The sequence below is a fragment of the Lepus europaeus genome, chromosome 18, assembly GCF_033115175.1.
Source record: "Lepus europaeus isolate LE1 chromosome 18, mLepTim1.pri, whole genome shotgun sequence".
In the NCBI taxonomy this organism is placed as follows: Eukaryota; Metazoa; Chordata; class Mammalia; order Lagomorpha; family Leporidae; genus Lepus; species Lepus europaeus.
Window position 1 is genome coordinate 1,388,143 of NC_084844.1, and position 25,657 is coordinate 1,413,799.

A 25,657-nucleotide genomic window follows, 5' to 3' on the forward strand; every position below is an offset into this window, starting at 1 on the left:
GTCGCCCTTCTTCAGCCCTAGCTTCGCCTTCAGCTCCCACTTCGACCCCGGTGAGTCCGCGAAGCGCTGGGCCGCGGCCCCTACCTGCAGACCCGCGCCGCTTCGCAGCCTGCATGGAAATTAACCCTTTCCCCACCCCAGGCCAGCCGCAGAGGCGCAGCCGCGGCTCACCAGCAGGAGCGCCAGGAGGCCCCGCGTCTCCCGGGCTGGCCAGGCCTTCGGGCCACACCTGGCACCGCTGGGCCTCCGGTCCCTGGGCACAGGTACCCCCGGGGCAGAGGGCCTGCAGGGTCTCGGAGAGATCACCAGGCTGAGGACCCGTGGGGCCCTTTGGGGTGTCTGCCGGGCTGGGGCCCAGGTCTGCCAGGGCCTCTTGCTGCTCCATGGCCTTAGCCTGGGAGGGAGGCCCTGCACAGCCCCCCAGCAGCCTGTGGACCTGCTGGCTGAGCCCGGGTGGGGGTCCAGACCTCTGGACTGTGGCTGAGGTAGGGGTGGTGCTGTTGGGCTGGCTGCAGGGGACCTGACGGTGGCGTGTTTACGAGGGGGCTGCTTGTCTGTGGTGGGCACGGGGGCTGGGGCGGCTGGAGGTGGGGGCTTCTTCCTTCTGCCTTCCCCGGCTGCAGAGCCCCCGATCCCACCCGCATGTCCCCGGGGCTCGGGCACAGGTCCATGGGGCCCAAACAAAGCAGCCCCGCGTGAAGCTCTCCTGGGCCTCCCTCCCTGGAGTGGGTCCAGCGGGACCCAGGATGCATGCAGAGCCCCCCCCCCCCCGCCCCGGGCAGAGCCCGCTCTGAAGGCATTTGCTCTGGGGGAGGGGCTGACGGGGGTTCTGTCTGCTGGGCTGAGGGTCACCTGCTCAGAAGGGACTTCGTGGGGTGACCCCCAGGGTGCCGAGATCCTGGTGTCCTGGGGCATGGCCCAGCCAGCCAGGCCCGAGGACGCTGGGTGAGGCCCTGGGCCTGTAGCAGCTTTCGGGCCAGGCATCCAGCTGTCCTGGGGCTGGCACTCCAGGCGGGGGCCCTGCCGAGTCCCTGTGCCCAGGGTCTCGGTCCTGCTTGCTGGGGTCCTGTGTCCCAATGGCCAGGCAGTCTGGAAGCTGCTGGCCGGCTGGGGTGAGTGCCAGGACCAGCCCGGGATGGAGGGAGCCCTCTGCCCCTCCCTGGGGGGGCCCAGACTTACCACCCTGGGGTGTCTGGGACAGGAGAACCCCCCCAGGACAAGCAGCTCCCGCTGTGTCTGCGGGCACAGCTGGGGCCGGGTGATTACAATGTGTCAGCTTAATGACTTAAAGGGGAAAGATGTTGTCAAGAAGGAGGGGCGGGCTCCTCTCTGCGGAAGCTGTGGGCACCCCTGGGGCCCGGGCCCCTGCCATGCGGTGCTGATGGGGACGGGGAGACCCTCCTGCTGGGCTCCGTATTGGGGAGGAGAGGGGGGGATCCGCTGCCCTCCCCCTAAACACACTATGGACCTAAACCCCCTTGGCTGACCTCGGGTTACAGCTGTGAAGTGGGCCAACAGTGCCTGCAGCCAGGCCCGGGGGACTTGGTGCCCCGGGGCACCGACTCTGGGTTGGGAGGCAGGTGGTGGGGCCCCGTTGCTGCTGGCTTTGCTCCAGCCCGGGCCGGGGGGGCTCGTCTCAGGTCTGCTCAGGCACCCAGACCCAGGGAGGGGTTCACATTCCCAGGGCTGCGGTGCCGGGGAGCTGGGTGCAGGGCCCTGCCTCGGCCACCAGGCCACACCCTGCCGTGTGCAGCCGGCATGCACTGTTGCAGGTGCCTGACGGGTCTGCGAGCGAAGGGGGCACGGGCCGCAGGGCAGCCCGGTGCTGTCCGAGCCGCCCCCAGGGTCCCCTCCTGGCTGGCTGTGCCTGTTTCCTGGCGGCTGAGGTGGGGCTGTGGGGGCCACGTCTCAGGAGCCAGTGGTGTACAGCGTGGAGCTGGACTCAGGAGGCCCTGGCAGCCCCAGCCCCGCAGCTCCCTTCCCCTGCCCACGTCCACACTGGAGCAGAGCCCCTAACCCACCGGGATCCGAGGTCCTGCTGTGCTGATGCCCAGGGCAGGGCTGGGTGCACCGGGGCCCATGGAGGGGAGAGGGTGGAGCAGGCCCCTGGGCCTGAGCCGAGCAGCACAGGCTAAGAGGCCTGAGGGGACCAGGGTCGGCCTGGGTGGTGCCAGGAGCCTTGCGCAGCTGCCGGCTCACCCACGTGACACCTCTGGTACGGCTGAGGACCGTGGCGTGGCCCAGGGAAGGTGCTGCCGACCTCCCAGCCCGGCGGAAGCCAGGGGCGGCCATGGCACTGCCCTTGCCCCAAAGCGTGACCCTGCAGGGCCGGACAGAGGGCGAGGGGAGGGGCTACAGCTGTCGGGGTGTGTGCGACCCCCGCTGGCTCCACAGGTGAGGCAGGTGAGGGTCCCAGGAGAGTCTGGCTGCAGGGGGCGGTGGCCTTTCTCTGGCCGGCTCAGGTGCGTGTGATGCAGCCACAGGGCCCCACATGCACCTGCACACGTGTGCACTCACATGCTCCACGCCTCACACGTGTTAATGTGACGCCTGCCTGCACACGTGTGCACTCACATGCCTCACGTGTCACATGTGTGTTAATACGGTGCCTGAGTTTGCACACTCACTCACAGGTGAACAGACACACCTGGGCCCCGCACACGAACCTGGCATTGGGTGCACACTCGGGTGCAGAGCCGCTGTTTGGCCGTGGGCGCCGCCTCCACGGGCGCTCTCGCAGGGCACAGCGCCCTCTGAGCGGGGTCGTGGGGACCCCCTGCGTCCTCCCGCCCGCTGACCCACGCCTCTGAGGAGCCTGAGCGCGGGGCTGGGCCGTGTTCTCAGCCTCAGTGACCTTGAGCCACGCTCGTGGGAGCCCTGGAGCCGGCAGGCTGCACGTGCAGCTGTCGTGCCTTTTAGAACGTGCTGGAAGGCTCCAGCTCGTCCTGCCGTGGCTTCAGGGTGACAGACTCTGGGTCCCGCCCGCTGCCACCATGGTCCCCGTTCCTGACGGCACTGGGCTGCTGTCCGGGCCCGGCCCTGCTGGGCGGCGGGCGAGCATCTCGGCTCCGTCTGTCCCCTGTCCGACGAGGGCCTCTGCAGCCCCTGCTCTCCAGGAGGCCCCGGGAGGCTGGGCAGGGGGCACCGGGAGACGAGCTGCTCCCCGCTGGGCAGCCGCCCCTGACCAGGGCACTCCTGGAGCTGTGTCTGGGTCGAGCAGCGCCGTCCCCAAATCCGTGTCCACCCAGCCCCTGAATAGGACCCCGCTTGGGAGCAGGGGCTCTTCTGGGCCGGGCACCCTGAGTCCTGCACTGCTGTCCTTGGAAGGGGTGGGCGGGGAGAAGCCCCGTGAGGAGGGGCCGAGGCGGAGCAGTGTGGGAGGCGTGGTCCCCCAGCAGGCAGCGCGGCCCCACCCCGGGACACCCAGGGCAGCCCCTGACACACACAGAAAGTTCTAGAACCTGGGGCTGTGGCGGCTCCTTCCGCTGAGGCCTCAGTGGCGCTGGGCCGGGCCCCTCCCTGGAGGTTTTCCCAGGACGACTGGGGCCGGGGGCAACGCGGCCGAGGCTCAGGACGGCACTTGCCCTGGCTGTGGCGCGAGGGCGGCTCTGGGGAGGCAGCCCCCAGACTCCAGCTCTGTGGCCTCGGGCCGGGAGGGGGCCCGGCTGCAGCCCCCAGACTCCAGCTCTGTGGCCTCGGGCCGGGAGGGGCCGGCTGCAGCCCCCAGACTCCAGCTCTGTGGCCTCGGGCCGGGAGGGGGCCCGGCTGCAGCCCCCAGACTCCAGCTCTGTGGCCTCGGGCCGGGAGGGGGCCCGGCTGCAGCCCCCAGACTCCAGCTCTGTGGCCTCGGGCCGGGAGGGGCCGGCTGCAGCCCCCAGACTCCAGCTCTGTGGCCTCGGGCCGGGAGGGGGCCCGGCTGCAGCCCCCAGACTCCAGCTCTGTGGCCTCGGACGGGAGGGGGCCCGGCTGCAGCCCCCAGACTCCAGCTCTGTGGCCTCGGGCCGGGAGGGGGCCCGGCTTTTCCAGGCACATGTGCTCACCTGTCACTGGGGGGCAAAGGCTGGAGCCCCCGGTCCCTCCTCACGGTGGGTGTGGCTGCGCCGCCCCAGTTCCCTACCTGGCCCTGGCTCTGTGTTCTCCCGTCGCCTGGGCCCGCAGGTGTGGCCGCCCGTCTGGCCTGGCTGGGCAGGCGGTCACTTTTTTGAAGGCCGTCATGGCGCTTGTAGCCAGCCGTCTTCCCTTTCTGCAGCTGCCGCGTGGGGGCCGTGGAGCCGCGTGGGGGGCGTGGAGCCGCGTGGGGGCGTGGAGCCGCGTGGGGGCGTGGAGCCGTGTGGGGCATGGAGCTGCGTGGGGGCCGTGGAGTTGCGTGGGGGCCGTGGAGGTCCTCGTGGGGGTGTGGAGCTGCATGGGGGTCGTGGAGCTGCGTGGGGGCCGTGGAGCTGCGTGGGGGGCCCGGAGGTCTGCGTGGGGGCCCCGGAGGTCTGCGTGGGGCCTCTCGCGAGCTGTGTTGAGTGCATGGGCCCTGTCGAGCCCACTGTGGGGCCGCTCCCCCCGCCCCTGGGGGCCCCCGGGGGCCGCTCCTGTGCTGGGGGTGCGTGAGCGTGGACAGGGCTCAGCGCATTTGTCCGCCCCACGCCCGTTGGTCCAGGTGTGGACGGCCCTGTGGGTACTGCCAACCCCCCGCTGCGAGTCTCGGCCACGGAGAGTGCAGAACTCAGCCGTTTCCGGCGACGTCCCCCACGCAGGTGACCAGCGCCCGCCCAGCGTGGAGTGTCTTTTTGCCAGTCCTGAGCCCCTCAGCAGGCCCCCCTGCTCCTCGCTGTGTGCGTGGAGGCGGAGCCACGTGGTCCCCGTCCTCGGAGCCACGTCTCCCAGATGCTCAGCTGGGCGGGCGCTGCCAAGGGTCTTCCTAAGGCTGTGGCTGTGTTCCACCCTCCCCGTGGGTGACCATCAGCAGCCTCACCTCCTGCCACGGTGGCTTCCCCCGTCTCAGTGCCCTGTGTCCATGGCTCTCTGGGGGCCCTGTGTCCGTGGCTCCCTGGGGGCCCTGTGTCCGTGGCTCCCTGGGGGCCCTGTGTCCGTGGCTCTCTGGGAGCCCTGTGTCCGTGGCTCCCTGGGGGCCCTGTGTCCGTGGCTCTCTGGGAGCCCTGTGTCCGTGGCTCCCTGGGGGCCCTGTGTCCGTGGCTCTCTGGGGGCCCTGTGTCCGTGGCTCTCTGGGGGCCCTGTGTCCGTGGTTCTCTGGGGGCCCTGTGTCCGTGGCTCTCTGGGGGCCCTGTGTCCGTGGCTCTCCGGGGGCCCTGTGTCCGTGGCTCTCTGGGGGCCCTGTGTGCTGGCTCTCTGGGGGCCCTGTGTCTGTGTTCTGTGCAGGGGACTCCCCTGGTCCGCACCCCCACCCTGCTTGGCAGCCACATTAGGCCTGGGACGGCTCGAGGGTCCCCAGGGCCAGCTGTGCCCGCCCCTCACTGGCCTAGGAAGAGCATGCCGGGTGTCCCCACCATGGGGGTCGGCTCTCCCTCCCCCGCCGCCGTTTTCCAGGGAGCAGGTTGCCAGGTGTCACTGGCATGGCAGGCGGGGGCCGGCATCCGGGAGGCGGCCCCTGGGCTCAGGCCTGTCCCAGCCCCTGGCAGGCCGTGGGCACGTGGCTGTCCTGGCCTGGGCACTGCCTCTGCTTTTCCCAGCCCTTCCTGTATCTGCTCTTGGCCCCTGGGGCTTCGTGCAAGGGCGGCAAGACATTCGGCCGCTGCTGGAGCCAGAACCCATGCCTTGCCAGGCTGTCTAAAAATAACCGTGGCGCCCGCAGTGGCCGGCAGGACACTGGTGGGCAGAGCATCTTCCAGCAGGGCCCCTGGGGGCAGACCCTGTGCCTGCTGGGGCCAGGGCTGGGGTCCCAGTGGCCTGGGCACTCCTCTCCCTCGCTTGGGCCCTGGGGCACCTGGGAAAGTGGGGAGGGCATCGGGTGCTGCTGGGGACCAGGCTACCGCCAGCAGAGGGGACACTCACGGGTGTCGTGGCAGCACCCCGTGGGCCTGGGCGACACCAGGCGACCCCTGAGCAGCAGGGCAGGGGGCAGGAGCGTCGGGGTCCCTGGGAGTGGACCCTGCTTGCAGCTCCAGGCAGGATGGGGCTGGGTGCAGGGGCCAGGGCGGGACGGGAGCTCCTGGACAGTGGGGAGCACACCTGTGTGGGCGAGGTATGCGTGGGTGAGCTTCCCGCTGTGGCCCAGGCCCCGGGCCCCCACATGAATGGGAGTGACAGCCACGTGGCCTCTTGTCTGGTGGCCCAGCTGCCGACAGGCTGAGCCGGGCCGCCCCTGGCCAGGCCTGGCCTCGCGGGCTCTCCACCAAGTGACGCCCCTGTGCTCCTCTGCGTCGCCTGGGTGCCTGTGGCTTCGGGCACCTGGCTGCCCACCCCCCAGACCACTGCACCTGGTCCTCGTCACTCAGGCCACGCCTCACTTGGCACAGCGGCTGCAGTCGCGTCTAGGCTGCTGGGTGCCTGCAGTCACTCGGGGGCGGGGGCCCTGACCTACGACCTCCCCCCTCTGTCTTGCACCTCAGCCGGCTTCCCTGTGGTGGACACTGCTGCCCCTGTCCACCAGCCCTGGCCCCAGAGGGCCTCACTTCCTCTCTCCCAGGCCCCCCAAGCCCCTCTCTGCTGCTGGGGGAGGGGTCTGGCTACCCCCGCCCAGAGCCTGGTCTGGAGTCTCACCGGCCAGTGGTCATCCCAGGGGCTCTGGTGGGCTGGGGGTGTCCCAAGGCACCTGTGCAGGTCAGCTGTGGGGGTGGGGTGTCCTGTGGAGCAGTCCAGTGCACAGGGCCCTGGGAATGGGGCTGCACCCCCGCGCCCGCACCTGTGCCCCCTGGGAGGGGCCTCTGTCCGTGTCTGGGCCCAGGGACCTCAGCCGGGGAACCCAGGCCCCCGCTCCGTCCGTCCCGAGAGCCCCAGGATCCTGCTCCTTGCTCCATGGGCCCCTGGCTGTCTGGGTGTTGGCCCTGACCCTGACCACCGGTCGTGCGTGTGGCCGCCTGGGCCTCCTCGTGGCTCCCAGCCTGGGTTGCACCAGTTCCTTCCTGTGCGAGGTCCTGTTTGCATCACCAGCTGGACGCACGGGGCGGGGCCGGTGCCGGGAGGTCCTCAGGGCAGCCACACTCCGCCCCTCACGGTGCACGGCGCCTGGCAGACCTGGGTGAGGACAGGACTCCTGGGATGTGTGGCCGCCAGGGGGCGTCCCGCGAAGGGGGAATCCCAGGATTCTGTCTGGGCCAGAGCGGGACATCGAACGCGGGTGACCAGTGTGGGACACGGCTGTCCCCGCCGGGCCAGTGCCCATCCACAGCTGGTCTCCGGCGTGGAGTGAGGTGGGTGAGGAGAGGGCAGGTGTCTGTCCGGGGCTGTTCTGGCTCCTGGGCTTCTAGAAGCTTCTGCAGCGTGGACGCTGGGCCTCGGGTCTCAGCTTGCCTGTCTGGGTTTCCTTTTGGGTTGGGTGATCTGTGCTTCTGCTCCGAGCAGGAGGCCGGCGCCCGCTGGCCGCACGCTGGGCTCTTGGCGAGCGGCTTCAGATCTCCTGGAAGGCGGAGTCGGAATCCCTTCCCCTGGGGGAACCCCGCCCCGCCCCCAACAGAGGGCCTGGGGTTACCGCACCACCGCCGACACCCCCACCCCATGTCAGGGTCCCGGCTGCTCCTCTTCCAGTCCAGCTCCCTGCTGTGGCCTAGGAAGGTGGCGGAGGACGGCCCAGGCGCTCGGGCCCCCGCACCCGCGTGGGAGACCCGGAAGAGGCTCCTGGCTTTGGCCTGGCCAGGACGGTGGGAGCCGTGTGGGGAGTGAGCCAGCAGATGGCAGGCCTCTCTCTGCCTGTCTCCCTCTCCCTCTGCCTCTCAGATAAATACATGATGCTCCAGGAGCTTCTTCCGGGTCTCCCACGCAGGTGCGGGGGCCCAAGCGCCTGGGCTGTCCTCTGCCACCTTCCCAGGCCACGAGCAGGATGGGAAGTGGAACAGCCGGGACTCGAACCGGCCCCTGACAGGGGACTGTGGCGTCGCAGGTGGCAGCTTCACGCGCTGTGGCACAGCGCCAGCCCTGCATGTTTTCTTCTAATCTTCTGTCCTGTGGTTTGGAGACGCTGCCGCCCAGCACCCGGCCACCCTCCCAGCAGCCCCCGCTCCAGCGCCAGGCCTGGCCCCCGGCCATTCACTCAGTGTCACAGTTTGGGCCGTTCTTTGTGGCATCATGCGGTTTTAATTATTGTAGCTTTTTTGATTTTTTTTTTTTTGACAGGCAGAGTTAGACAGTGAGAGAGAGAGACAGAGAGAAAGGTCTTCCTTCCGTTGGTTCACCCCCCAAATGGCCACCATGGCCGGGGCACCGCGCCGATCCGAAGCCAGGAGCCAGGTGCTTCTCCTGGTCTCTCATGGGGTGCAGGGCCCAAGCACTTGGGCCATCCTCCACTGCCTTCCCGGGCCACAGCAGAGAGCTGGAGCAGAGCAGCTGTGGGAGCCGCCTCCTGCCCCCTGCTGGCCCCGTGATGGTGGCGGCTTCCTGTCCTGGGCCCCGGCGGTGTCCCCAGTCTACACTGCCAGGGCTGTCAGCAGCAGGGGCGGCAGGCTGTGCCACGGCCAGGGCCGGCTTGTGTGTGGGCAGCAGGGTCTGGCCGGGTGCCTGCAGCCTCCCACCCTCACGGGGGTCGGTGTTGAGGGCACGGGGGGCGCCCGGCCACAGCTGTCAGCAGGGGACCCGGTCATCACAGGTGCTGTGCCAGGTGGGGGTGCACGGGACCGCCCACATAGCCCCTGTCTGTCTTGGGGCTCGGGGTTCAGGTGGGGGAGGGCAGAGGTGAGAGCCTTGAGCCTGGGATGAGGGGACAGGGTCTTATGTCAGGGAAGTCTGGGAGAAGGGGCGGGGACCCGGCGGGGGACGGCGGGGGAGGGGAGCAGCTCAGTGCGGGGCACCGGGGGAGACGGGGAGGCAGAGGCTTGGGTCACAGCCGGCAGTGGCTGCGAGCGTGTGTTGGGGGTGATGCCTGGGGCAGACTCGGCCCTACCCCCGCCCCATACCCATGCAAGCCCTGGCTGAGGGTGTGCAGGTGTCCCGGCTCCATCTGCAGGGGGACCCACGGTGGCCCTGGGCTTCCCCTGGTGGAAGTCTCTAGAAGTCTCCCCTCCGCCCTGTCCCTGAGGGCCTCCCAGGGCTGGTGGGGGATGCCCAGGGCGCTGGGGCCTGACCACCTGCGGTGCTGGGAGCCCCTGCCCCTGTCCAGGGCCTTCGGAGGCGGGGCCTGGCCGGTGAAGGCCACAGTGCCCGTGGGGGCTGGGGCAGAAGACCTGGAAGACACGGGGTGAGACCCCAGTGGTCCCACCCCTAGCTTTGGGGGAGGAGCCTGGGGGAGGGTCTGGGAAAGGCCGGCTTTGTGGGGGCTGCAGTAGAAATGGCGTCGGGGCTGGGGTCCCCGGAAGGGGCCAGGGCACACCCAGCCTCCGAGTGTGGCAGAGCCGTGGGGCCCCTCCCGCCACCCTAGGAGTCCGCTGAGAAGGCGAGGGGCGGGCACAGGCTGGGAAGGGCCGTGTGCAGGACGCTGGTGCCCCACACCTGGCTCCCAGGCTGTGTGTTTCCGGAGCAAGTCGCTGTGTGTGCCGTGCTGGCCTCCCGGGCCCGTTCACCTGCGGTGCTCCTGGGAGGCCCCTGGCAGGCTGAGCTGCAGGTGTAAGACAGCCGCGTGCGCCACCTGGTGGCGGCGAGGGTCATGGCGCCTGGCGCTGTGGGCACCGTGGCCCAGCTTTGTGCAGGTCAGGGGCCCAGGTGGCCTGCGGGCCCCCAGCAACCAGGGGCCTCCTGGGCCACTCAGACGGGCAGGTCTGCCTGGGCGAGGGCGGGGCCCTGCTGGGGTGGGCGGAGCCTCAGTGTAGGGGACTGGGGGGCCTGGCTGCATTCAGAACTGAGCTCACCCTGGGGGTCTCCCCCGCCGGCTCCTGCCTGTCCCCCTTGCCCTCTCCCCTGCTGGCTCCCTGCCCACCTCCCCCTGGCCTTGCTGCTGCCCTCTCCACCCCTCCCCGCAGAGCCGCTCTCCCGGTGGACGTGTTCTTGACTCTGGAGCCAGAAGACTCCGGGCGCAGCCTGGCCCCAGCTGCGTGGCCTCCGCCAGCCCTCCCTCCCGCGCGCCTTCCAGACCAGCAGCGTGGCCGGCTGGGCCTGGGGCCCCTCACGTGGGACTGGTGTCCCAGGCGTCTGGGGACTGACCCTGGGCCCTCTGAGGACCTGCCCAGGGCCGGGCTCGTGGGGCAGCCTCTCCGGACTCCCCACGCTGTGCCCACAGCGTCCTGCACCCCAGGAGACCCGGCTGGGCCAGAGGGGGAGCCACCTGTGTGAGTGGCCTGTGGCTGCTGTCACACATTTCTAGACTTAGGGGCTGTTTTTTCCCCCAAAGATTGGTTTATTTGTTAGAAAGGCAGAGCTACTGAGAGAGAAGGAGAGACAGAGGGGTCCTCCATCTGCTGGTTCGCTCCCCAGATGGCTGCAGTGGTCGGGCTGGGCCAGGCTGAAGCCAGGAGCCAGGAGCTTCCTCCAGGTCTCCCACGTGGGTGCAGGGGCCCAAGCACTGGGCCATCCTCCGCTGCCTTCCCAGGTCTGTTAGCAGGGAGCTGGATGGGAAGTGGAGCGGCCAGGACCCGAGCCGGGGCCAGTGATGCAGCCGCTGCTTTGCCCGCTGCGCCGACGCCGGCCCCAAGGCCGAGTGGCCGGAAGCCGCCCGGCTCCACCACTCTTCAGCTCTGGAGTTGGGAGCCCGATCGCGCTTTGCTGGCTCAGACGCGGCGTCGGCTCCGGCCCCTGCCCTGGGCTCCTCGGGCCGTGTGCGTGCCGCCTCTGCTGTGTGGTCAGTCTCCCCGCTGGGACGCCGCCCCCCTCCAGGGCCCCCCTTCGGCCCCGGGCCAGGTGCCTTTTGCTGCTGACGTGGTCACAGGCTGGGGGACTGGAGGGACAGCCCTGAGGGGCCGCTCTGCCTACGCCAGGTTCCCGCTCGGCACAGCTGGGGCGACTCGAGACAAACTGAGCGGTGACAGGGACGGCTCAGGAAGCCCTGGGCCGCTCTGGCCTGGTGGTTAACACCCGTGTCCCAAATCAGAGCGCCCGGGTTCGAGTCCTGCCCCCAGCTGCCTGCTGGTGCAGACCCTGGGGGGCAGCAGTGAGGGCTCCTGTCCCTGGGCCCCCCCACCTGGGGGACCGGGGTGGGGCTCTGGGCTCCTGGCTTTGGCCTGGCCCAGTCCTGGCTGTGTGGGCATTTGGGGAGAGAACCGGCGAAGGGAAGACCTCTCTCTCCATCGCTCTGCCTTCTGGGTAATTGGAAATAAATGAACATTGGGGGACAGGCTCCCAGCCACCCCAGGGCTGGGATGGAGCCGTGGAGGATGGGGCGTTCCCACGCCTCGGGGGTCTGGTCTGAGGGGGCCGCCCCCGTCCGTGTGGGGCGCCCCTCGCCACAGGGGCCAGCTGGTCCCTTGGGTCACCCGCACAGACCTGCCCACCCCGTGGGGGCCCCCACACCCCTCCCTCTGCATGCCGCCCCGCCCATGTCTGCCCCACATGCTGGGAGCCTCCCTCGGGTGTCGGGCACAGAGCTGGGGTCAGGAGCCGGCAGGGGGCCCCGATCCCGGACGCCCCAGCTGGGCCGCCCTCTGGCTGTGTCTGTGGCTCCCCTGAGCCTGCGTTCTCACCTACAGAGCAGGGGGCTGACAGCTCAGGGGGTGCCCGTGTGTGCGTTCCTTCATGCAAAGGTGCTGTCTCCACGTGCTCGCGCGTGTGCCCACGCGTGTGTGGTGTGGAGGCACATGTGTGTGTGGTGTTGTCACAGCAGGTGTGACGGTGTCCCTGGGCACTGCGGCTGGCCCTGGCACCTGGGGTCAGACTGTGGTCGGCACAGTGCCCCAGCTGCGGGGTCAGGCAGCCGAGTGCGGTGGACTGGGGCGGCGGCTGCGGCGGGGGGCCTGGCGGAGGCTCCACTTGTTGTAGATTGGAAAGTCCCAGCCTCTCAGCGCTTTACCTGGGAGGCCTGTTTGCCTGTGCGCCTGCACAGCCAGGGCCACGGGGTGACGGGGCCAGGCCTGCCATTGGCCCCTGAGCCCAGCACAAGTGCTGATGCCCTGCCCCTTGTCCCCTGCCTGCTCCGAGCAGGGAGCCTGCGTGGGCCTGCCCAGCCCCGGCGGGGGATGGGGTGGCCCCCACCGTGGTCTTTGGGGGCCCAGAGGCCCAGCCCAGGGGCCACTCAGCCAGTCTGGCCCAGGCAGGAAGGCCCTGGGACTCCCGGGCTGGCCTGGACGGGGGCGTGTCACCCGCACTGGGACAGCTGGGTCACCATGGCAACAGCACGGCCCTCAGGAGCCCGGTGCCTGGGGTGTGTGAGCGATCCCAGCAGCTGTGTGTGCTGCGCTGGTGAACGGCGTGGCGTGGGGGTGTCATGCGTGTACACGCACACACACGTGTGCACACGGGACCCCGCCCAGAAACCTCACCTGAGCAGCCCCCAGTGAGGGCCTCAGGGTGGAGACCCCGACACTGCCCGCTGGGCTTTCCAAGTAGGCTGAGCCGGCTGCCCCTCCCTGCCTGGCCCCTGCCCGACCCCGTCTTTCCAGAGTGTCACTGACTGACGCCGCCTCCAGGGAGCCCTCCCAGGTGCTCCACTAGCTCTTCGCCTTAGCAGAAGCCGGGTGGCCCTGTCTGGGGGCCCCTGCTGCCCGGCAGGTGCAGGGGCAGGTGGTCTTGAGGGTCACTCTCAGGAGCTGTGCCCAGAGGCTAGATGAGGCCAGACGGATAGGGAAAGGGCTGGGACCGGGTGGGCGTTGGAGCCAGGCCCCTGGGACAGGGTAGGCCTAGAGGCCAGGGCTGCGGGCTCAGCACGCCCCCTCTCTTCTGGGGCACCCTGGGCGGCCCCATGGTGCTGTCCTCCTGCGCCGGGCAGGCCAGGCTTGCCCTAGCCGGGCGAGGGAGCGAGACTCTGACTCTGGGGTGAGGCGGGTGCCTGCATTGCTGGCCGGGTACCTCAGTTTCCCCGTGTGCACCCAATGCTGCAGGAGGGCTCCCTGCTGACCCCAGGGCCGGGACCAGCATGGGGGTCCTTGTGGTGAGTGCAGCTGGGGTGACCTGGAGACTCCAGCCAACACGGTGGGGCCCCGTTGCCCTCTGCACGCGGGAGCAGAGGCCCGACGTGTCCCAGCCTGACCCTCGGCTGGCCACCGCGAAGCTGAGTACGGCCCCCTCCAGCTCTGGGGACGGGGGCGGCTGAGTCCGGGAGAGGCCTCCCCGGGCCCCGTTCCGGAGCTGGGCGGCTGGGGTCTGACTGCTCCTCTGGGGGCAGGGGTGCGGACGGGGCGAGCGCTCGGGGCCGGGGGCTGCCTCACGCCTCCTCTCCCGCAGACGGCGCCGCCCTGGGCGGACTCTCCTGGTCGCCCTCGCTCGCCGTGGTGGCTGTGTCTTTCTCGGGGCTCTTCACCGTGGTCGTCCTCATGCTGGCCTGCTTGTGCTGTAAGAAGGGCGGCATCGGCTTCAAGGTGAGGCTGGGGCCGCCCCCGGCTCTCGGGAGCCAGGATGGCTGTGCTGGGGGAGGGGCCCAGCTGTGTCCCCGTGGGGGCCTCCGTGCCCTGTGCATTTGCAAAGGGAAGCCCGTGCCTGACCTCACCCCGTGTCCAGCTGTGGCTCTGAGCAGGACCAAGAGCCCCAGGCAGAGGTCCCACCCAGGCCGCATTCCTGCTGGTTAGCACGTCACTGGCCCTCCTGCCAGCCTCCCCCACCCTGGGCTGGAGGAGCCTCCTGCTCGGTGCCCCCTCCCCACCACTGCACTTCCTGACCCACCCCCCTCCTGTCCCAGGATGTTTGGGGCCGTGGGTGTGCACACCAGCACCCGACCCCAGTCTGCCTGCAGGTGCGCTTGGGTGTGGCCCCTGCCTCCCCCAGCGCCCCCTCTGCTGGCTCACTGGCTCTTCAGGGTCCTGAGGGCTGGGGGCTGCAGGGTCCTGCCCAGGCGTCCCCGCCCCACCCCTGCCCCCTGACCTGCAGGTGCACAGAGGCCAGGCCAGAGCCGCCCGGTCATGGGGCGGGGGTGGGGCGGGGACCCGGGTGGGGACACTGTGTGTGAGCAGCCCCTCCCCAGGGCCCACGAGAACAAGGCCCTACTCAAGGGCCTGCCACAGCCCCCTCCTACCCCTGCCCTCCTGGCCTCCTCCGGAACATGGTGCCAGAACAGTCTAGCGCCAGTGGCGCGCCACGGGAGGGCTGCCTGGCGATGGGCTCCCCACCTCGAGCTGAGCCGGGCGAGGGGCTGGGCTAGCTCCATGCTCACGCTGTGCTACCTCGTTGCCCGCTGGGCTGGCGCGGCCCGGCCCGGCCCCGGGCTGCTCGGTCAGGTAACGGCTGGAGCCAGGGCCCGACCCTGGAGAGGGGAGGTGGGTACCTGGGCCTGGCCCCCTCCCTCCAAGAGCCCCACAGAGCCCAGGTGCGTGGCAGGGTCGGGCAGCAGCTGGGAGTGAGGGGCCCTGGGGAGGGGCACTGCTGCTCGGACCCCTGGTGGGACTGGCCCTCAGGGACCCCAGGCCTCCCGCCCCCCAGTCCAGCCTGAGTGGGGGTCAGGCCCTTCCACCCTCAGTGCCCCCCCCCGGCAATGGGCGGGGCCCCAGGGGCTGGCTGGGTGCTGGGGTGGGCTGTGACTGCTGCTCGCACCGGGCAGCTCTCAGATCGGGCTGGGCCGCTCCGGAGCCCGCTCAGGACCGGGGAGGGGCCCCGGGGCAGCTCACGGCCACGCTCACTGCCCCAGGAGTTTGAGAATGCTGACGGGGACGGGTACACGGCCGATCGCTCGGCGCAGGGCTCCCCGGCCACGGCCGCGCAGGGCGGGCCCGACGTGTACGTCCTGCCGCTCACCGAGGTCTGCCTGCCCATGGCCAAGCAGCCCGGCCGCTCAGGTGAGGCCCGGGAGGGGCAGCAGGGGCTGGGGGCACATGGGGCAGTGGTTCCTGGGGGCACACGGGCCCAAGGGCTGCTGGGCAGAGGCCGGCCACTGGACCGGGCGGGGCCCTGGGCTCCAGAGCGGGCCGCCCACGTGCTGCTGTGCGGGAGCAGGGTGCTGACCCCAGATTCCCACCCCCTCAGGCGCCAGCCCTGCCGGACACGGGTGCTATTGTGCCCCAGCAGGGCCCGCCCACTGGGGAGACGTCCCTGGGGGCGGCCTTGAATTGTCCTTTCACTCAGGCCAGGGTGGGGTGGGCAGGAGGGCAGGGGGCCGGGTCCTCCTGGAGGGAGCAGGTGCAGGCAGTCCCCCCCCGCCCCGTGGCTTCCCTGGGCTGGGGGCTGCCCTCTGCCCTGGGTCCCTCTCGGAGTGTCCACCCCCCAGGTGCAGACGAGGGGCCCCCGCTCCAGAGGTGACCCATAAACGCCTGAGCTTCGAGACCCTCCCCTCCGGTCCTGGACAGCGTGGGCCGCTGGTCCCTCCTTTGTGTCCTTACTCCCTGGACGCGTCCAGCTAAGGGCCGCCCTTCCTCGCTGCCACCCCAGCTCCTCCAGGATCTGCGGCCTGGGTGACCAGTGGGTCACCCACTCCCCTGCACGGGCTGGGCAGCCCCGAGGCCACTGGTCTGCACCTGCAGAGCAGACCCAGAGACCCTGGGCCCAGCCCGTGCCCATCCCGAGACCCCATCCCCAGCCCCGTGCCCTGACTCTGCAGGTGGCAGGAGGCAGAGGGGTGAGCCTGGGGAGTGGATTAGAACCCAGGCCACAGGGACCACCCGCCCTCCTCAGGCCCCCGCCCTCCCGGCGCTGGACGCCACGGGCTGCTGCTCCATCGTGGCCCCAGCCCACCGCCAGGGCCCCTGAGCCTTCTCTGGGGGCAGTGAGGGTCTGGAGATGCCAGGGCCCCAGAGGGGTGTCCCGACAGACAGGGGTGCCCCGGGCAGCACCAAGTCCACATTCCTGGGGTCCCGGCCCCCCGCCCCAGCTGTCCTAGCAGGCAGCCTCAGGGCAGCTGGCGTGGGAGCAGAATTTGGGGAATCCTTGGGGCACAGCCAGCCCCGGCCCTTCCTCCCCGCTGACCTCACTGGGCCTGGCCTTTGGGAGAATGGGCCCACTGTGCTCCGTGCGGGGCCGTGCCAAGCAGTCTCCAACAAAGGGGCCCTTGGTGCCGCGGGATGAGGGGCGAGGGGCGGGGGGCGGGGGGCGGGCTGTGCCATGGCCCTTCCCAGTCTTGGCCCCGGCCCCAGCCACACCGCCTGCCCGCGTGGCCTGTGCAGCCAGTCCAGCTCCAGGCCCCGCCGCCGTCTCCAGCCCGGCTGTCCCCGCGGCTTCCGGCAACCCCGCCTAGAAGGATGTCCGGCTCTGGCTCCTACGGCCACCGCACTCCTGGGCAGTGGCCCACCCTCCTCCTGAGAGTCCCCGGCCCCTGATGGCAGCCCCCAAGGGTGGCCTCTGCCTTGGGGTCTGGCCCTAGGGGGCAACCTCCCTAGGGGCCAGGTGAGGCAGCTGGGGAGGTGGGAGCGGCTGAGCTGGGTCCCTGAGCCCCCTGCCTGGTTACAGTGCAGCTGCTCAAGTCCACGGAGCTGGGCCGGCACAGCCTGCTGTACCTGCAGGAGATCGGGCACGGCTGGTTTGGGAAGGTGAGTGGGTCCCGCCCCGCAGGCGCGAGGGAGCAGGGGTGCGGCCCTCCCGGCAGGTGTGGGGAGCAGGGGTGTGGGGGGGCAGGGGTGTGGAGAGCAAGTGTGGGGAGCAGGGGTGCGACCCTCCCGGCGGGTGTGGGGAGCAGGGGTGTGGGGAGCAGGGGTGTGGGGGAGCAGCGGTGCGGCCCCTCCCGGTGGGTGTGGGTGTGGGGAGCGGGGGTGCAGTCCTCCCGGCGGGTGTGGGGAGCAGGGGTGTGGGGGAGCAGGGGTGTGGAGAGCAGGTGTGGGGAGCAGGAGTGTGGGGAGCAGGAGTGCGGCCCTCCCGGCGGGTGTGGGGAGCAGGAGTGTGGGGAGCAGGGGTGCGGCCCTCCTGGCAGGTTCTGGAAACGCCTTCTCTCCTGACGCCCAGGGAGACATTGGGGGCCGCTGGGGGCCGAGGGGAGCACCAAGGGCTCAGGACGCTGGGAGGGGTGCAGAGAGCATGAGGCGTGGGCAGAGGGGCGGGGTGACGCTCCGGCCCCGCAGGTGTTCCTGGGGGAGGTGCACGCGGGCGCCAGCAGCACCCGGGTGGTGGTGAAGGAGCTGCAGGTGAGCGCCAGCGTGCAGGAGCAGGCGCAGTTCCTGGAGGAGGCGCAGCCGCACAGGTGGGCGGAGCCAGGGCGGGGCCGCGGGGAGGTGGGCGGGCGGAGCCCCGGGGGGCGGGGCCGCGGGGAGCCCTGGGGAGCGGCGGGGCAGCCTGTGGCTCTCGCAGGGCCCTACAGCACAGCAACCTGCTCCAGTGCCTGGCGCAGTGCACAGAGGTGACGCCCTACCTGCTGGTGATGGAGTTCTGCCCGCTGGTGAGTGGCCGCCCCACCCCGGCCCGCGGCCTCCCCCTGGGCCCCACCTGCCCCCTCTGCACCACAGGGCGGCGGCTGTGGCGGGTCCACTCAGGGTGACCGAGGCCAGCTCGGTGCCACGCCTTGCTCGGACTGGAGTTCCAATTGTGGGACTGGGAGCCGGCGGCTCCCTCAGTGGGCTCGGCACCCGGCACCGGGGCTTGCAGAGGGCTGTGGCTTTGAGTGTTGTGGCGGGGCCAGGTCCCTTCCAGCTTCCTGCGGGCTGAGCCCCTGTGGTCCAGCCCAGGACGCCCGGTGGGGCCGCCTGGAGCTGTGTTCTCCACGGGCCCCGGGTTCCCTCCGCAGATCCCGGGCAGCTCTGTGGGCACCACTGGGGAGGGGCGCGGGCAGCAGCGTCCCCCAGCGTCGCTCCCTCTCGGCAGGGCGACCTCAAGGGTTACCTGCGGAGCTGCCGGGTGAGCGAGTCCATGGCGCCCGACCCCCTGACGCTGCAGCGCATGGCGTGCGAGGTGGCCTGCGGGCTGGTGCATCTGCACGGGAACAACTACGTGCACAGGTGAGGCGTGGGCCCCGCCCTCTGCGGCCTCGGACAGGTGCGCCCCGGAGCTGGGGATTCCTGCTCCGGGGGTGCCGTGCGGAGCCCCCGGGGGAATCTCTGTGCAGCACTGGGTCCAGTGAGTTCCTGATGACTGGGGAGGGAGGGGCGGCACCAGCCCCCAGGGCTGAAGCGGGAGCCCCGCACCACGGCCCCAGAAGAGGGCGGGCTCGGTGGCGGAGCCCAGCCCCGGTGAAGTGGCCGCAGCCCCGGACGCCGTGAGGGCCGCCCACCCCAGCAACATCCTGATGCTGAGTGATGGCTGAGCGACTCCAGCATCAGTGATTTTGTTGGTGAGGGCGGCCGCCAGCCTCCTGACCTGCCCGGCCCCCAGCCGGCCACACGCTCCGCAGGTGGACCCCATGCCCCACCCCGCCTGGGGCCAGCCTCACCTCCAGCCCTGTGGGGCGGGGCCACACGGTCCCTGGCTGGTCCCAGGGTCCCTGTCACTCACCTCCCAGGGAGCTGGGGAGGGCAGTCATGGTCAAGAACAGCAGGGCCTCGCAGGTCCAGGGCTGTGTGGCCCAGGCCCCTGGGGCACAGTCGGTAGGAAGTGGCTGTGAACAGGGCAGAGGGTGGGGGCTGGGCACCTGTCTCTGGACCCAACTGTCCTGTTGGAGTCTTGTCCACTGGGACCCACACGATGCCCAGTGCTTCGCAGGGGTGTGAGGTGGGCAAGCCCCTCAGACGCCCGCCCCTTCCCGCCTGCCCACCCCGCCATCACGGGCAGCGAGCTGGAGGTGGGCAGGGAACCCCCTGACCCTGCCCACTGCCCCACAGCGACCTGGCCCTGCGCAACTGCCTGCTGACGGGCGACCTGACAGTGAAGATCGGGGACTATGGCCTCTCTCACTGCAAGTACAGGGTGAGTCTGGCTTACCCCGCCCCAGCCTGACCACACCCCTGCCTGACCACACCCTGACCTGGCTCCGCCTCCATCCTGACCACACCCCTGACCTGGCCCCACCCCCAGCCTGCCCCTGCCCCTTGTCTGACCACACCCCTCACCTGGCTCCACCCAGCATGACCCCACCCCTGACATGACTCCACCCTGCCTGACCACACCCTGACCTGGCCCCGCCTCCAGCCTTACCCTGCCCCACAAGCCTGACCACACCCCTGCCTGACCACACCCCTGACCTGGCTCCGCCTCCATCCTGACACAGCCCTCACCTGGCTCCACCCAGCATGACCCCACCCCTGACATGACTCCACCCTGCCTGACCACACCCTGACCTGGCCCCACCTCCGGCTGGCCCCGCCCCACAAGCCTGACCACACCCCTGCCTGACCACACCCCTGACCTGGCTCCGCCTCCATCCTGACACAGCCCTCACCTGGCTCCACCCAGCATGACCCCACCCCTGGCATGACTCCACCCTGCCTGACCACACCCTGACCTGGCCCCACCCCAGCCTGACCCTCCCCTTGTCTGACCACACCCCTGACCTGGCTCCGCCTCCATCCTGACCACACCCCTGACCTGGCCCCACCCCCAGCCTGCCCCTGCCCCTTGTCTGACCACACCCCTCACCTGGCTCCACCCAGCATGACCCCACCCCTGGCATGACTCCGCCCTGCCTGACCACACCCTGACCTGGCCCCACCTCCGGCCGGCCCCGCCCCGTGTGCCCACAGGAGGACTACTTGGTGACCGCGGACCAGCTGTGGGTGCCGCTGCGCTGGATCGCGCCCGAGCTGGTGGATGAGGTACACAACAACCTGCTCGTGGTGGACCAGACCAAGGCCAGCAACGTGTGGTGAGCGTGCAGATGGGCGGAAGGAGGCCCCAGGCTCCGGCCCACCCCTCCTCCCTGAAGCCTGAGGTGGCTGGGACGCAGCACGTGCCCCTCAGCCTGGCCACGGGCGGGACGAGGCTGTGCTGGTCACGTGGTCATGGGGTGCCCAGGGCCAGGGCAGCAAGATGGACCGGGGGCTGCTGCCCACCGAACGCCAGAGCCTGTGGTGAGCAGTCGGGGCGAGGACCCGTCCCCGTCCTCGTGGGCCATGGGCCCGGTCAGTGCTGTGGGCACCGGGGCCCAGGGGAGTCCCAGCACCGCAGCCTGAGCCCTGAGCACTCAGCTGGGCCCCGAGCGGCGTCATTCATTTGTTCTGTGCAGAGCGGCGTCATTCATTCATTCCTGTGTGCTCCAGGAGGACTGGGCCCAGCTGCCCTGCTAGGCTGCTGCAGGCCAGGGTAGGGGTCTCATTGCTGACCCTGACGGTCCCGGGCCTGTGTCTGGGCCACTCTGCTCCCGTGAGCGCAGGCTGCGCCGTGGCCAGCCTTCTCCCCGGGCCCTTTGTCCACGCCCCGTCACGGATACTCCATGCCTGTCCGTGCCTGTCTCCCCCCCCCCCCCCCAGCGTGTTCAGCCCACTGCACCAGGCTGGGAGCCCAGTATCAGGCCACGGCCCCTCCAGCCCCCTGGGACAGCCTGAGGTGCAGGAGCTGGGGGAAGCCGCTCCCCCAGGAGAGACCTACAGCCGCCGCCCGGCCCTGTGTCCCCCCTCCCGCCCCCACAGCATTAGGTCCTCGGGGGCCTGAGCTTGGCTGGGGAGGATGGTTCCCAGGTGCGTGCAGTGTGGACGTTAGTGGACACACAAGCGGCCTGACTTCGTGCAAGGCGAGCCTGGGCCCTGGCCTCGGGTCTGGCCGGGGGCACGTGCTGACCGTCTACAGAAGGGACACTGTCCTTGCACAGGGCCAGCCGGTGTAGGACTGAGCCGTGGTCCAGGAGGTGCGGGTCATGACCCACGCCCAGCCCTGTCTCACGGCTGCTGTCCCCGCAGGTCCCTGGGGGTGACCATCTGGGAGCTGTTTGAGCTGGGCGCACAGCCCTACCCCCACCACTCGGACCGGCAGGTGCTGGCCTACGCCGTGAGGGAGCAGCAGCTCAAGCTGCCCAAGCCACAGCTGCAGCTGACGCTGGCCGACCGCTGGTGAGGACCCCTGCCCCTGCCCGGCCCTGATGGGCGGCTGGGGCGGGGCGGGGCGGCGGGGGGTGCTTGGTCGCCAGGGCAGCAGCAGCTCAGCACCACTGCCTGGGGCTCTGGCTGCGCCTGCGCCCTCCGCAGCAGCCTCTGAGCCCACCCCTGGCTGCCCCCGCACAGGCCCGGTAGCAGGGAAGGGTGGGGGTGATGCGGGGAGAGCAGCCAGCACCTGCCTGCCCCCAGGTGGCTGGGCCCCGCCCCAGCTGCCCCCGCGGGGGCTCCCGACAGGGCGGGGCGGGGCGTGGGGGGCGCCGGTGCACACGGCCCGCGCCCACGGGGCCTCCTCGCAGGTACGAGGTGATGCAGTTCTGCTGGCTGCAGCCGGAGCAGCGGCCCACGGCCGAGGAGGTGCACCTGCTTCTGTCCTACCTGTGCGCCAAGGGCGCCACCGAGGCGGAGGAGGAGTTTGAACGGCGCTGGCGCTCCCTGCGGCCGTGCGGGGGAGGTGCGGGGCTGGGGGCAGCGGGCCCGGCGCTGGGCGGTGCCGCCGAGCTGGCCTCCGCCTCCTCCTTCCCGCTGCTGGAGCAGTTCGCCGGCGACGGCTTCCACGCGGACGGCGACGACGTGCTGACCGTGACGGAGACGAGCCGCGGCCTCAACTTCGAGTACAAGTGGGAGGCCGGCCGCGGCGCCGACGCCTTCTCGCAGCCGCTGTGCGCCCCCGACGGCGCGCCGGGCGTGGTGCCGGTGCTCAGCGCGCACAGCCCCTCGCTGGGCAGCGACTACTTCATCCGCCTGGAGGAGGCCGAGCCCGCCGCCGGCCACGACCCCGACTGCGCCGGCTGCGCGCCCGGCCAGGGCTCGGACTCGGAGGGCAGCGCTGACGCCTCGCTGGCCGCCGAGCCGCTGCTGGGCCCCGCGCCGCCCGCCGCCGGCTCCTGGGGCTGCCGCGACCGCTCCTCCGCGCGCGGGAGCCGCAGCCGGGACGCGCCGGGCCGCCCGCGCTCGCCCTCGCCCTCGCCCGCGGAGGATGCGGGGCGGGCCGTGGGCGCCTTCTGCCCCCGCTTCCTCACGGATCCGCTCGGGGCAGCGCCCTCGGGGGGCTCCGGGCCCCCGCTGTCCCCGGGCGAGGAGCAGCTCGGGGAGGCGGAGGCGCGGAGGGCGGCGCAGCACAGACACTGGCGCTCCAACGTGTCTGCTAACAACAACAGTGGCAGCCGCGACCCAGACGCCTGGGGCCCCGGCCGCGCGGGCGGCTGCGCGGATGACTGCCCCAGTCCGAAGCCGGCCCCTGGGGCCTCCCCTGAGCCAGGCCGCCTCCCGGCCCGGGGGGACCCCGGAGAGCCCCTGCTCGGGCCGCAGCCACTCTCCCCTAGCCAGGAGCCAGGTCGCTGCCTTGGTCTCCCCCAGCCCTGCTCTCCCCAGGGCGTGACACCTGCCGCCTGCCTGGCCACGCCCACTTGGACCGAGGCAGCAGCGCCGGCTGGGGCTGACCACCACCGGGTGGAGCCCCAGCTGGCCGAGGACGCTGAGGGCTCTGCTGGACCCCAACTGCCCGTGCCCTCTGTCCCCTCCCCTTCCCAGGAGGGGGCGCCACTCCCTTCAGAGGAGGCCAGTGCCCCTGACACCCTTCCAGCCTCCCCCACCCCTGCTGCCCGCAGCCGGGCAGCTGCCTCTGAGCTGGCCGGGACCTGGGACAGCAGCAGCAGCTCTCCGGCTCTGGAGGTGCCCGGCGGTGAAGGCGAGGACCCCACCGCGGCCGCGGCCGGGATCTTCACCCGCCTGTCGAGCGCCGGCCGGGGGGTGTGGACGCCCGAGTCCCTGGACTCGCTGGACGTTCTGTCCTCAGCCAAGGCTGGCGGCTGTGAGGCCGGCACCCCCGGGGGGCAGCCCCACGCGCTGGACAGCGGCTGTGCCACAGAGAACCACGAGTGTCCGGTACTCACGCTCAGGGAGGCGTGGGCGCCCAGCCAGCCCGAGGCCCTCGATGAGCTGGCCTCGGAGGGCGAGAGCCCGGGGTCCGAGACGCAGCTGGCCGCCGCCCGGGGTGGCCTCAGCCAGAAGAACCCCTACCGAGACTCCGCCTACTTCTCAGACCTGGACGCCGAGTCCGATCCCCCCGCGGCCCCTGAGAAGGACCGGGTCCAGCTGCCTGGGCCAGAGCCGGGCCTGGGGGGCCTGCAGGGCCCCGGGCAGCATGCCGGGCAGGGTGCTCCTGGGCCCCAGGGCCCGGATGAGGCACAGGGCACTGGCTCTGGGGAGGGGTGGCCACCCCTGCTGCCCCTGGACGGGTCTTCCTCAGAGCCAGGTGCCTGCCCCGCGGGCCCCAGGCTGGAGTGCCCGCAGGCCCCAGGCCCGGTCCAGACACCACCTGCAGCCAGCTCCAAGCTCTTCCTGCTCACCCCGGTCCCGCCCGACGCGGAAGGCGGTGGCCCCGGACCCCAGGGGGCTCCCCGGGAGCGCACAGGGGGCCCCCTCTGCCTGGCCCTGCCCGGCCGGCCGGAGGAGGAGGGCGACGACAGCGAGGACAGTGAGTCGGACGAGGAGCTGCGCTGCTACAGCGTGCGGGAGCCGGCGGAGGACAGCGAGGAGGAGGCGCCCGTGCCCGTGGTGGTGGCCGAGAGCCAGAGTGCGCGCAGCCTGCGCGGCCTGCTCAAGGCGCCCAGCCTGCTGGCCCTGGAGCGCAAGAAGAAGGCCGTGTCCTTCTTCGACGACGTCACCGTCTACCTCTTCGACCAGGTGGGCCAGCCTCGGGGCTGCGCGGGCCGAGCGCGGGGGTGGCCGCGGCCGCCCGTGCCCGAGCCACGTGTGCTCCGACCCCTCCAGGAGAGCCCCGCCCGGGAGACGGGAGAGCCCCTCCCCAGCGCCGCGGAGCCGCGCCCCCCGCTCCTGCCGGGCAGCCCCAGCGCCCCGGGCCGGCCGCGGCGTGCCGAGCGCTCCCCGGAAGCCTCCGTCCCGGCCGAGGGTGAGCCTGGCGGCGGGGGGGCGGCAGGGCGGGGCTGTGGCGTCCGGCGGCGCGGGCGGCCTCCCTCGACACGCGTGGGTTGCAGGCGTTCGGTTCGAATGGGACGAGGACTTCCCGCTGACGCCGGCCAAGGCGGCCCTGGCCGCAGCCCCGGACCCTGCCGCGCCCGGCCCGGCCGCGCCCCCCGCGCCGCCCTCGCGATTCACGGTGTCGCCCGCGCCCGCGTCCCGCTTCTCCATCACGCACGTGTCCGACGCGGACGCCCAGCCTGCGGGAGGTGAGGCGGGGCGGCGGCGGGGGAGGGGAGTAAGTGAGGGCGGGTGGTGCCTGGCCCTGTCCTTGTCACCTGACCTGGCCTCCCCTCGCTTCCTGGGCTGACCTGGGTCCGAGCCCCGCTGGGCTCCAGACGCTGGCCTGGGCGCTGGCGGCCCTCAGGTCTCTGCTTCCTCCCTCCCTCCCTCCACACCTGCTGGACACCCGACCCCCAAAGCCTGAGCAGCCTCTCCTCTCTCACCCCGCCCCCACCTGTTGACACCTGTCCCCGCAGACCCCAGGCTCTCGCCACAGCCCGAGCGCTACCGGGGGCACCACCAGGGGGCGCCAGAGGCTTAGGCCCTTGGTAGCTAGGCCGGGGCCCAAAGGGGGCCGTAGCCCCTCCCTCCTGGCCACGCCCACGGGCCCCCCTCTCCCAGGTGACTCCTCCCTTTCAGCGGGGCGGGGCTTCCCTGAAGCCCAGCCTCTTCCCCAGCTGCCCCTGATGCTGGCCCCGTCCGCCTCATCCTGCTGACAGTGACCGGGAAGCCCCTGCCTGCCCACCCCCTGCCCGCCCCCCTGCCCTGGCCTGTTTCCCATCTGTGGAGGGTCTTGGGGACATCTGCTGAACTGTGGGGCCTGGACAGGAAGAGAAGTGGTCGGTCTCCTGCCTGCCGGGTGCCTGCTGGTAGCCGGGCCAGGGAGGCCGGCTGGTCGGAGCTGTAGGGCCCGGCCTCTGGGCTCTCCCCGCCACTCATGGGCTCTTCCCGGCCAGGCCCTGCTGTGAGCTCCGGGGACCAGCGAGCAGATGCTTGAGCCCACAGCTGGCCGTGGACGCCACCGGAGCCCCCACACAGACGGGCACCAGGCCAGAGTGGGCCCCCGAGCCCAGCTCCTCGGTGCTCCGTGGAGAGTCAGCGAGGGGGACGCCAGGCTTCTGCCTGGCCGCCAAGCCACCCCCAGACACCCCCGATTGCCGCCGGCCCCTGGGGACGCCTGTGCCCTGGGAGCCCTCGCCCTCGGGCAGCTGCCGGACTTCATGGCCGTGGCCAGTGGGGCCCCTCCCGGCCGTGAGCCAGCTCCCTGGGAGTGTTCCCAGGTGCCACGCGTGCTTGGGAGGGGTGGCGAGAGGCCCGCCCCTCCCACCTGCTTCGGGACGTGCCCAGCGCGGCCAAGCTGCTGGGCTGCTTCCCTTCTCGGGCTGAGCGGGGCCCCTCCCACCAGGGCCGCCTGTGGGAGCCTGGGGGCGGCCAGGACCGGGGTGGGGCCGCAGGGCTGCCCAGGCAGCACCCCAGGGGTGCCCCCAGCAGTGTGTCAGCTGCCAAGGAAGTGGGGGCCGTGCCCCGGCTGGCAGGACCAGGGCTCCAGCTGCAGGGTGGACCGTGGCGGGGGAGCCCTGGGCAGCCTGGGGAATCTTTTTGTAACACGGTTGCTGGAGCGAGCGAATGAA

The 25,657-nt window shown here is 71.4% G+C and overlaps 1 protein-coding gene across 1 annotated transcript; it reads left to right on the forward strand.

Annotated features, from left to right (window-relative positions):
• AATK (apoptosis associated tyrosine kinase) lies at positions 1-25,132 on the forward strand. The gene is made up of 14 exons (XM_062216107.1): positions 1-50; positions 13,402-13,535; positions 14,795-14,942; positions 16,546-16,625; positions 17,151-17,269; positions 17,377-17,464; positions 17,887-18,020; positions 18,840-18,924; positions 19,698-19,819; positions 20,850-20,999; positions 21,341-23,729; positions 23,817-23,955; positions 24,041-24,232; positions 24,983-25,132. The coding sequence occupies exons 2-14, from the start codon at positions 13,491-13,493 to the stop codon at positions 25,021-25,023; spliced, it is 3,732 nt and encodes a 1,243-aa protein (XP_062072091.1). The 5' UTR covers positions 1-50; positions 13,402-13,490; the 3' UTR covers positions 25,024-25,132.
• The last annotated feature ends 525 nt before the right edge of the window (positions 25,133-25,657 follow it).

Excerpts from the sequence above, each read along its gene's own strand:
- AATK (XM_062216107.1), top strand. The coding sequence starts at position 13,491 with ATGCTGGCCTGCTTGTGCTGTAAGAAGGGCGGCATCGGCTTCAAG. Across the intron at positions 13,536-14,794 it reads AGGGCGGCATCGGCTTCAAG|GAGTTTGAGAATGCTGACGG; the intron begins GTGAGGCTGGGG and ends TCACTGCCCCAG. Across the intron at positions 19,820-20,849 it reads ACCAAGGCCAGCAACGTGTG|GTCCCTGGGGGTGACCATCT; the intron begins GTGAGCGTGCAG and ends CTGTCCCCGCAG.